General features: G+C 28.5%; 2 protein-coding genes across 2 annotated transcripts; both read left to right on the forward strand.

Moving 5' to 3' along the window:
* The first annotated feature begins 259 nt into the window (after positions 1 to 259).
* On the forward strand, positions 260 to 4,566 carry LOC105800802 (agamous-like MADS-box protein MADS2). Its single transcript, XM_012632139.2, has 8 exons — positions 260 to 593; positions 1,482 to 1,560; positions 1,684 to 1,745; positions 2,216 to 2,315; positions 3,009 to 3,050; positions 3,495 to 3,536; positions 3,936 to 4,081; positions 4,353 to 4,566. Exons 1-8 carry the CDS (start codon positions 409 to 411, stop codon positions 4,438 to 4,440), a joined length of 744 nt encoding a protein of 247 aa, XP_012487593.1. The 5' UTR covers positions 260 to 408; the 3' UTR covers positions 4,441 to 4,566.
* A 3,794-nt stretch (positions 4,567 to 8,360) lies between these two features.
* On the forward strand, positions 8,361 to 11,067 carry LOC105800801 (protein BREAKING OF ASYMMETRY IN THE STOMATAL LINEAGE). Its single transcript, XM_012632137.2, has 5 exons — positions 8,361 to 8,493; positions 8,815 to 9,116; positions 9,451 to 9,552; positions 10,184 to 10,308; positions 10,553 to 11,067. Exons 1-5 carry the CDS (start codon positions 8,409 to 8,411, stop codon positions 10,695 to 10,697), a joined length of 759 nt encoding a protein of 252 aa, XP_012487591.1. The 5' UTR covers positions 8,361 to 8,408; the 3' UTR covers positions 10,698 to 11,067.
* The last annotated feature ends 593 nt before the right edge of the window (positions 11,068 to 11,660 follow it).

The following is an 11,660-nucleotide window of genomic DNA, read 5'->3' on the forward strand; positions in this document are numbered from 1 at the left end:
AGTACCTAAATGATAAAAGTTGCATAGTTTGGGAGCCTATCTTTCATATAAGCTGAAATCCCAAACATCATAAAAATAGGGGTACGCAAATAAAAAATAGACCTTTTTCTTATGGGAAGTAGAAAGTGAAAGGAAAAAAAACACAAAAAAGCTAAGCATAACATAATACGTATGGAGTACATGACATAACAATTCACTGAGAACCTCAGGTTTATTTTCCACAAACCCTTTTTTTTTTTTTCCTCTTTCTCTCTTTATCATTAATTCTCACTTGTTATCCGTTTTAGTACCCCCCCCCTAAACAAGCTCAATTCTCTCACACTTTCTTAGCTAAGACCGGAAAAGAAAATAAAGAGTGGTAAAGGAAGTGCGAGAAATTTAGGTAAAAAAAGAAAAGAGAAAAAAAAAATGGGGAGAGGGAGAGTTGAGTTGAAGAGAATTGAAAACAAAATCAACAGGCAAGTCACGTTTGCAAAGAGAAGAAATGGGTTACTTAAAAAAGCTTATGAGCTCTCAGTTCTTTGTGATGCTGAGGTTGCCCTTATCGTCTTCTCTAATCGTGGCAAGCTCTATGAGTTTTGTAGCAGCCCTAGGTATATTGTTTTTTCCCCGTTCATGTATGTATGTATGTGAAATGTTATTATACTATCGTTGGGGTTTTGTTTTTTTGTTTGTAGTGCAAAGATCTGTATCTTTTTGATGAACAAAGACATGGTTTTTTGGGGGGTTTGTTCTTCATTTTTTTCCCCATTGATGAATGGTTTTTGGTTATTTTGATCTTTATTTGTTTGAAGTACAGTTTCTTAAAGCTGTTCTTGAGAGGATCTGTTGTTGTTTTCTTTAAAATATATATATAAATTTTTGTCTTTAAAAAAGGAAAGAAAAAAACAGTTTTCATAAGTGAAGTTGGTGTTTATTGAAGGGAAAAAAAATTAGGGTTTTGGCCTTTGAGAAAGAAGATTCAAAGCAAGTTCTGGTTATGTTGGTGCATGACCTAAGTAGTTTCTTTTACTCAAAAGGCAAAAATAAATAAAAAGTCTTTGGGGGCTTAAAATTAAACAGGGTTTTATTACTGTTATGATTTGGTCCCTATGAGAGATTTGATGTTTCTGCAGTGCAAAGACTGTTGTTTTCCAAAAGCTGCAAAAACAACTTAGCAAATAAGACAATTTGGCTGAGTATTCTTCAATTTTCATCATAGTTCTTTTGTTTAGTAAATATATTTAATTAAATTATAATTACCATTTCTAAAGCACTGCTTTCAGGGTAAAAAACTCCATATATATAAACTGTTTTAATATGTATAGACACCAGCTTCTTTAATACATTTTAAATTTTTTTAAAATTTAAAAAAGAAGATTTGTTTTATGAAAATAAATAAGCTTGTTTGATTATTTCATATAATTTCATGTTGAATATTTATATTTATTTTTACTTTTTTTAAAAAAAATATTTATTTATTTTTTATCTTCGTTTCTTAGCATGACGAAAACACTTGAAAAATACCAGAAGTGCAGTTACAGTACACTTGACAACAGCCGATCAATCAGTGAAACTCAGGTACAGTTAAATTCTGTTTCCATGTTGAAATCGGACCGAACCAAATAGCATTTTAAATCAAGTCACACTTCCAACTATAAATTTGATTTTATATTATATATATATATATTGTGTAACAAGCAGAACAGTTATCAAGAATATTTGAAGCTGAAAGCAAGAGTTGAGGTGCTACAAAGATCTCAAAGGTAATATTGATCAATGTTTAATTTTATATTATATTTTTTCCTCAAATTCTTAGCTTTTTTTAATACAATGCATTTAACTATCCACAACCCCTCCTTAACTTTAAGGAGGATGTTGCATTTCAGCGCAATCAAACCTATGTCCTCTTGCACTGATAACAATATCAATGCTAATCAAGCTATGACTCAATCGGCTCGAAATTATTATTTTATTAAATATATTATAGATTATGATACCATCATGATTCAATATATTGAGTTTCAGTTCAATTAGCATGGACATTGTTATCAGTGCAGGAGGATATAGGTTCGAGTGCATTGAAACACATTATTCTCTTATGGGTAGTTTTAGACATTTTGTCAAAAAAAATCCGAATCTATAATGAGATTAGTTAAAAAATTATAAATAATATTCGCGTAAATTATTATAATTGAATTCTGAACTTTTTTTTTGGTTTGAAATGATGTTATAGAAACCTACTTGGTGAAGATTTAGGGCCATTGGACTCAAAGGAACTTGATCAACTTGAACATCAATTGGAGGCATCTTTGAAGCAAATAAGATCAACCAAGGTAAAAAGAAAAAAAAAACCCAAATTATTAAGCATCTTATAAGACCAAAAAAAGATGGTAAAGTAATAAAATCAAAATATGAAAACGTGGTTTTAGGATGCATTTTACAAATAAGAAAGATGAAGCAGGCTGTAATTTAGAGTTAATTAATTGATTAGATGCACCTCGGTTTTTAATTTTATGTACTACCAAACGTGTTATTATTAGGAAAAAATAGTGGAAGACTAGTCATTTTATTTGAATATAATTAAATATTAATTATAACTATTATATTCTTTCTTGAATTTGAAGTTTCAGGATTATAATTTAGGATTTATATCAAATATCGGATTTTTATTTGAGTTATGTTTATATAAAGTTATTTATAATCACTAAAAATGAATTATCGTGTTTTTATTTGTTTTTATATGAGTTGGGTGTTTGTAATATATTATTATCTTTAAATTAAAACTCATAATTAAAAGTATTATTTTAAATAATTAATTTAACTCACCTGTAACTAGATGTCTATAAACCTGCTCCATCAAGTAGTTCATTAATTATTTTTTAAGAATTGTTTTAATTATCGGATTCAAAATAATTAAAAGGATTAAAAGAAAACTAGGCAACCAATAAATCTAAAGTATGCCCTGATTATGCTTTAAATTTGTTGCATTGTCATAATCTTATTGTTCTCTTTTATCTACTTCGTAGGTTCAAGCCATGCTTGATCAGCTCCATGACCTTCATAACAGGGTATTCATTTATTTATGAAAATAAATATTTTTTTGGTTTAATGTGATTTTGGTCCTTCAACTTGGTATCTATATTTTTTAGCCTACTCTGCTATTTGAACTTGGGAATTACATCTATTTTAGTCCTTAAACTTGAATTCTGTCGAGATATGGTGATGTACATTATGAAATTGAGTTACGTCATTAGCTGAAAATTGAGATAATTATAAAGTATAGTTTGGTTTGATTACGTTTTACATGAATTAAAATGAAACAAATATATCTAATTATTATTCAAATCAATAAACACTAAACCCAACATTATAATTTGGACCGTTTTTCCATTTTTTCGAAAGATTATAATGTAATATTTATATTCAAATATAAATAAACGCTTATGACATTGCCATGGTTCTCAATTACATGCATTTTAAAGAATCAATTTTGCCCTTATTTTTTGGTACAGGAGAAACTGCTAGTGGATGCCAACAAATCCTTGAGAAGGAAGGTATCATGTTCCAATTTTTGGTTTTGGTCCCTATATTATGACAATTTAATCTTTATACTGTGGTTTTGATATCTACACTATGATTCTTTACTTTTATAATGTGATTGGTTAGTTTAAATATGTTGATGTGGATTTCATAAAAAAACGTGCACATAAAACATCAATATTATAATTAATTAGTTAGAAGGGATGTTTTTAAGACAAATCTACATCGACATTTTAAGACAAAAAAGTCCTTGTTAACATCAGTCCCGAGTTCAAACTAGGGTGACTCCTTCTCTCTTCCCCCTTAAATATTATAGACGGATTAAAACTAGAATTTAATCGTTTTTTAATTAAGAAACAAATATTATTACTCGAGAAAATGCAGGGATTATAACATATATAATGTTTGATTAGTTGGAGGAGTTGAGCACACAAGTTCCTCAAGGGCTAGCATGGGACAACATTGGAGGGCCAAGCATTCCACCTTACAATCGCCTCACAGCAGCTCAATCTGAGGCATTTTTTCACCCTCCTGGGGCCAATTGCTCTTCACAAATCGGGTACGTTTTTCCTTTGGTTTTAACTCTATTTAATTTATGATTAAGGATGAAAATAGAGTTATAATTTTTTTAGAGGGTTAAAATGTATATTTCATTATTTTATTAGCAATAAGGGAGGAGCAATAATTTTTTTGAGAAATCAAAATAATTTTATAATGTATTAAGTTATAAGTTTTTTACAATTTTTTTCATTTAAAGGAGATTCCCTCTGCCATTGAGCCACATTTATTTATTAATTAATGAATTGCAAATTTTATTTTTAATTTTGCAGATATAGCAATGATGTGGTTTCGGATGAGATGAATGGGGCAGTGCATAGCCAAAATGTGAACGGGTATTTCCCAGGATGGATGCTTTAATTATATCTAGCTACCTACTTTTCATTATTTATTTAAACAAAAATTAACGCAACTTGTAATTATATTTGTATGAATGACAATAAACATAAACATGAACATATAATAAATTGTAAGGACTTAATTTCACTTTTCCTTCTCTGTATATGGTATTAAATATTTGGTTAAAATATGCTTATACCCTTTCTACTTTTCGAAAATTACATCTTCTATTTTCAGGAAATTAATCTTTTACTTTTCAGATTTCAAAATTCAAGTTAGTAAAAGGTTTTCACAACAAATTGAACAGCAAAAATTAATAGTATTTATCAGTTGAATCTAGATTTTAAAATTTAAAAAAATAAAAGAATTAATTTTTATAAGTACAAATATAGAGATTAAATTACTAATTTTTGAAAATATATAAACTATAGACACATTTTAACCTAAAATTTCAATAATGTACTCAACATTATTGGTAAAATGTTTCAAGTTTGGTTGAAATCCTGCAATAATTGGATTTGATTCTCTCTCTATGTATTACGTGTGATTGAATTTCTACCGTAAGCTAAAAATAATTAATTTTTTGTTGATTTTTAATTTGAGATAAATATCAACACAATACATGAACTTCGATATAACGTGTAATGTTATGTATAAATTTTAATTTTGTGTAATTCTCATATCTAAATAATTATATTCATTCAATGTAAAAGTAAAGCAATGAATAACTTTTCAAATTGGGTGATAAAGAAAATATTAATAATTGGGTGTACTAATATAATTTATCCATTTTTTATACAAGTTCTAAAGTACTCATAACTCTCTTAAACTAACTATAGTCCCTACAATCTCCAAAGTAAAGAATATTAGACGGTTAAGTTACAACAATGAGTTTGTCAACGTCCAATTTGTAAAATAGGATAAACTAAATTTAAAGTCACTACACTATTAGTAAGTTTACATTTTGGTCATTCAACTTCAAAAGTTATAAATTGGTCATTGAACCAGGATGAAGCCAAAAAATTTTAGTGAATGAAATTAAGTTGTAATTTTTACGATAATAAAATGCAATTTCACCATTTGAGTAGCTTATATTTTATAATTTTTAAAGGATTAAATCACATTTTTATCATTTTAAGGGGGACCAAAGTGAAATTTTACCTTTACTAATTTTAAATTTTAAAAAATTTTAAAGGTCTAAATATAAAATTTTTTATTTTAGGGGCGGGGGGTTGGGGCCCCTACCAGTCTCCACTAAATACACCCCTGCATTGAACTATTTGAAAATTTTCATTTAAGTTTTTGGGTTGTTAAAATTATTATTGTATGACATTCTTTTTTTGCACTGCTTACATCGTTCGAAAGCTCTCCTCCTTTTATTTTATAGTTCAGTTTTTTTTTATGGAACAGTTTTAAAAGTTACGAATCTACAAACAAAAATTAAAACAACTTTTCTCTCGAATCTCCAACACTGACCATCAGATCGATTTGGATCTAAAGTATGTTTTTCTACTCGTCGATGAGTAATGATCGTCAAATCGTTGCTTGGAGTTTACTAGTTGAGCTTTTAAAAAAAAAAACTTCACAACTCAATGACTTAAATAAAATCTTTTGAATAGTTCAACAACTTAAATGAAAACTTTCAAATAATTCAGTGATAATTTTGTAATTTTTTGAAGTTAAGTAATTAAAGATAAATTTACTGATAATTTAGTAATCTTAGGTATAGTTTACCGTTTAAAATAATGATGGACCACGACAAGTCCTATGAAAAAAAAAGGTAAACTACTATAGAATCACCCATGCTTCGTTTTGGGCTAATTATTTATTTTCTAATTAAATCATAGAGTAAAATTTGAAGGTTATAATATGCTCAAATTTAATCTCCATACTTTTATTTTTAGGAATCCAGCCCTCTACTTTTGAATTTTAAAATTTAGGTCTATTTATTAACATTGTTATAATTCTTTTATTAAATTTACTAGAACGACATTTTGAAATTAAAAGAAACTCACTTAATATCCATGTAACAAAAAGATGACACCGTAATGAACCTAAATTTAATAAAGAAATTTAATGATGCTAACAATCCTTAAAAATATCGGTATTTTAATAAAAATAAGTATTTAAACTAACTAATGGCATTATAAGAATCGAGGTGTCAAATTATGTTAAAATTAAATTATAAAAATTTAGTTTCAAATTTGAATGAAAATATAAAATCAAAATTGAAATTTAGCTATTTTATATAATCTCAAAAAGTAAAGCATTAATGATAAAATTCCATCATAATCTTTTCATGTAAGAAAAAGAACAGAAAAGGAAAGGTCATCTGCCATGAAAGGCCTTCCTTAAACATGTCTATCATTTAAACTACGATTTTCAAATTACCCTTTTTAAATATTGTGCTAAATATTATTTTATTTTTAATTATTTTCCAATATTTATTGACTTTTCTCATTTAATTAGTAAATATATATTATTTAATAAATTAAAAAATAAATACATAAAATCATGTGCAAACGCACCTAATATCGTAAAAGGTATTAGTTTAACCATTTAATTAAAATTGAATTTTAAAATATATGGCATTATATTTTACTTAATCAATTTTAAAAGTTTTAAATTAATATATTTACTCGTTATTTACAAATATATTAATTACATTTACCATTGTGTATTATGGAAATATGGAATACTTAAAATTTTAAATTTATTTAAAACAAATTGTTAAAGCATTTCAATAATTTTACTTTAAATAAACATATTACAATATTTATTTCTTCATGATACATATGGATATAAATTTTAACAATGTATTGTTAATTTAATTAACACGGACCATGAAACAATGGCAAATCAAGTATATTCTAAAGGAGAAAAATTAAGTTGTTGATAGTCTTATTAAGATGACTTCGGAAAGGAGCACGAACGTACAAGTGCTTGTAAGCCCACCTAAGGAGCTCGTAGCTAGCCGACCTTGGGGATTGATAAAACCCTTCATTGATGATAGCTTAATATAGTTAATTTGTGTTTATTCACAAAAAAAGAAAATCTTATTATATTATATTTAATAGTTTAAATTATTGGCTATAATTATGGGTTCATTATAGAAAAAGAGATTTATTTTACATTAAAACGTATTTAAATAGTTTAAATTTCTTTAGCTTTAATATTAATTGTGTACATATATAAATTATATTTATTACTTTTCTTTTCTATAATGGGCAATACTTTACATTCAAACGTATCTTAATTATTACATATAATTTGTTTATGTATATATAAAAATTCCACGTTTATAGCTTAAATCTCACCCTTTTTAACTTTTTTAATAAATTGATTATATCTATTCTTTTTTTTACACGATGCCTAAAATTATTCATAGCCTCTTCTAACTCATAATGCACTTCAGTACACTCAAATTCACGTTCTCCAACATTGACAACAATGTCTATTCCAATCGAGTTAGGACTCAACCGACTCTCACCTATTTAACTTGAAATCTCCTGCTTATTAGATTTATTTAAAGAAAATCAATGAAAATATACTATCAATCTATAAAAGGAAGTTAGTCAACATTAATAAATTAAAATTATTAGTTTCTTACAAGAAAAGTAAAGTTGTAAGATAAAAGTGAACATAATGTTTGATTTTCTATAAAATTTTAGTAACATATATATATATATTTTCAATAATCACACAAGATTGTTAAAACTTCACCCAACTTCCTTAAAAATATATTTTTATATATAGATATATAGATTATTATAAAAAAGAAAAAAAATATTTGTTAGTAATAAATATCTCTTTATGTTTCCCTTTTATTCTTTTTAACCATTGCGTACAAAATCATAACCGGCCCTTATATTTATTATCATTCATTCAATGGCTTCTCTCTCTCTCTCAGTTATTATTATTTCATTGCATCTTCTCTTCATATCTTTCAAATTCAAAACTCCTCAACCAAAGAAAATTTGAAAAAGAAGATGTGTACTCCATCAATATTCACGGTGCTTGTTAGTTGGAGTGTTAGGGAGTTTGCTTCATGTTTCTTGGCTCGCAGATTCCCTGGTAATTTTCTTACGTAAAAAGTGAACTTTTTAATCTCTTTATGCTTCAGGTTTGCCTTCCATATTTATCGTATTTGTTATGATTTGTTTTTCATATTTGTTGTTCTATGATTTTTGTTTGTGTTGGAATCATTATGGTAATTTTGTTTTGTTATTAAAGCTTCGGAATCGTTACAATATTCATTATACTTGATTGCGATAGCATATTTTATGTTTTTAATGTATTTGCAGAAATTGATTTTTCGAGTTTACTTCCATTGTTATTGTAATTGATTGTGATAGTATATTTTATTGTGTTTTCAATGTATTTGGTGGATTGTAGAAGAGAAACCGGCAGAGATGAATCCGTCTCCGTCGTTGAAACATCCGATGGGACACATTGTCGCCGAAACGAAAGACAACACGGGAGATAGGAAGATTAGTGACAAAAATAGAAAACGGCGGAACCACAGTCGGACAATATCGAAAAGCATAGTTTCAGTGGACAATGAAAGCGAAAACTCGAGCTGGATATGTCTTCCTGATGAAGAATACATAGTTTTTTGCTTTAAAGAAGATGGAGCTTTTGATGTTATGATAGAATCGAACAGATCCGAAAGAAGTTCATGGCGGGTTAATAGAAAGGTTAATTATGTTCCATTGATTACTTGAAGTATTCATGTCTGAAACCCGTTTCTAACATAGGCATGGACATGTGACATTCTAAGAACCCTACAAATAGGGGTGAAAAAAACTCGGTTAAAAATAGCTCAGTTCCGGTTGACATGGGTTAACTGATTCACTGACCAAACCGACTAACCTAAGTCGGTTCAATTTTCGGTTAATATTTATAGGCGGTTAGTTATGCGCGTTTTCGTTATTTCTTTTAGATGAACGGACCGAAAAGACAAACACCACACCTTTCTGAATACAACAAAAAACTAAATATATCCAAACTGAACGATTTGTACTGGAACAGATTGATTCTACCGAGGACGCCGAAAGAGATGAGCTGAGCAGTGATGAAGGAAGATCAAATGAAGACGCGAGTGAAGGAGAGGCCAATGCTACTAAAGAACTGGTGAGCCGTGAGCCTATGATTTCTTTGAAACATTGGTTTACGATTATTGACAATTTTTTCGAATATTTAGAGAATTATTTATTGGAAGTTGTTACGTTTAACGAAATTTAGCATAGTTTTGTACCTATAGAGGTCCAAAGATCATTTCCATGTTAGATACCTATTAGACTTGACTTTGAAGAAACCCTCGGATGGGTATCGTATGTGATGTGTGTTTGAAACGAGTTTGTCCGATTTTCTTATCTATGCTCAAACTTATGTTTGAATATGTCGGAAATGCTTAGGTAGTGGAAATTTGCTTAGTTTAGTATCCCTAAAGCTCAAAGAAGTCATTTTCCTGTTAGATAGCCACAAGGTTTGTCTTTCAAGAAATCTTTGAGAAGTGTTGGATATAAGCATGTGCGTTTACAATTTATATATATATATATATTTTTTGAAAATCATGCTCTGAAGTTGTTTAACTATTAGAAGTGAAATGTATCTTTGTAGAAATCCCCAAAGAGTGTTTACTAAATCTTTTTTCACATCTTTGGAGAATCATATCTGAACCTGTTTTTGAACGTGCACTGAATACAAATATATATATTTTTAAAAGAAAATTTTCGGGTAACGATTTTGGTTTTACATATAGGGTGATGAAAAAAGGGGCAGCATTTGTTGGGAAGTAGAGTTAGTTTCAGCTAGCTTAAAGAGATCAGAAGAATCAAGAGACTCGTGTCAATCTGATGGTAGCACCGGATCCTTTACTTTTCCTGTGTAAGTGTGCAAAAAGAAATTTTTGTTTCTATGTTGCTCGGATTTTCGAGGGGTGAGTGTCGGATATTTATGTATCAGATAATATTTCAACAAACTTGTTCTTGAATGTATTGAATATACAACTATCTATTCTTGATCGAATATTTTTAAACCCAAAAGGATATAAGAATCGAATACAAATATTTTAAAGAAAATGAAGAATGGAAACAAATCTAACTTTATTTTTTGATGAATATTGTTACAGATTAAGATGGGAATCGATGGGAAGTCCAGTGAGAATGCCAATGCCAGCATCAGAAGGTATTAATAAAAGAAAGAACAAGACTCATTGTGTGCCAATGCCAACATTAGAAGGCATTAGCGCAAGGAAACTGACAATCCGAATCTAACACATTGAAAAAACACACAATGGGCTTTGTTCTTCCTTGTGCTAATGCCTTCTGATGTTGGCATTGGTACACAATGGACCTTAGTCTTCCTTGTGTTAATACCTTCTGAGGTTGGCATTGGCCTAATGCTTTTTGATGTCAATGCCAACATGAGAAGGCATTAGCACAAGGAAGTACAAGGTCCATTAGGTCCATTGTGTGCCAATGCCAACATGAGAAGGAATTAGCACAAGGAAGAATAATGTCCATTGTGTGCCAATGCCAACATCAAAAGGCATTAGCACAAGGAAGAATAAGGTCCATTGTGTGTTTTTTCAATGTTTTTTATTTTGATAGTCGTTTAAATTTTTGTCTGGTAGAAGATTTTAGGAAAATACTAGTAATTTATGTCTATTCTTTTACAATGATGAAAAAATTATGTAACAAATATATTTATAAAAGAAAATTTTAAAATTATGTTGTCTTAGTATCAAATCTGTATTTTTTTTGAAAATACTACTTTGATAATAATATTTCTTACTACTTTGTAAAAAGAATGAACTTTTATTGATAAATTCAAGTACTAATTATTTGTTAAGTTATACTTTTTTGTACAATCAATGTTTCTTTTATTCTTGTTTTATGATCCATGAAATGTTTGGGAATATATAATTATCTCTCTCAAAAATATCGTTTCTAAAATTCTTGCCGCCTTCTTTAGAAGTTTAATGTGCCTTACCATTATATTTAATAATTAGTTAACTAGTTTGCTCAAGAGAAAAATCCAAGAGATTAGAAATGGATGGTTTTGACAAGAATATCCAATAAAAAAAGAAGGAAGAAACAAAAAAAAAAAAAAAGAGTTGAAGCAACATAAGACTCAAGACAGGTTTTCGGAAAATCAGCTACCGAACTCGGGCCGTTTCATAGAGATTTTACTTGTGCATATGAAAACATCCATGGACTTTTACTAGACAATTAAGA

This window comes from Gossypium raimondii, chromosome 9 (genome assembly GCF_025698545.1).
Source record: "Gossypium raimondii isolate GPD5lz chromosome 9, ASM2569854v1, whole genome shotgun sequence".
Taxonomy (NCBI): domain Eukaryota; kingdom Viridiplantae; phylum Streptophyta; class Magnoliopsida; order Malvales; family Malvaceae; genus Gossypium; species Gossypium raimondii.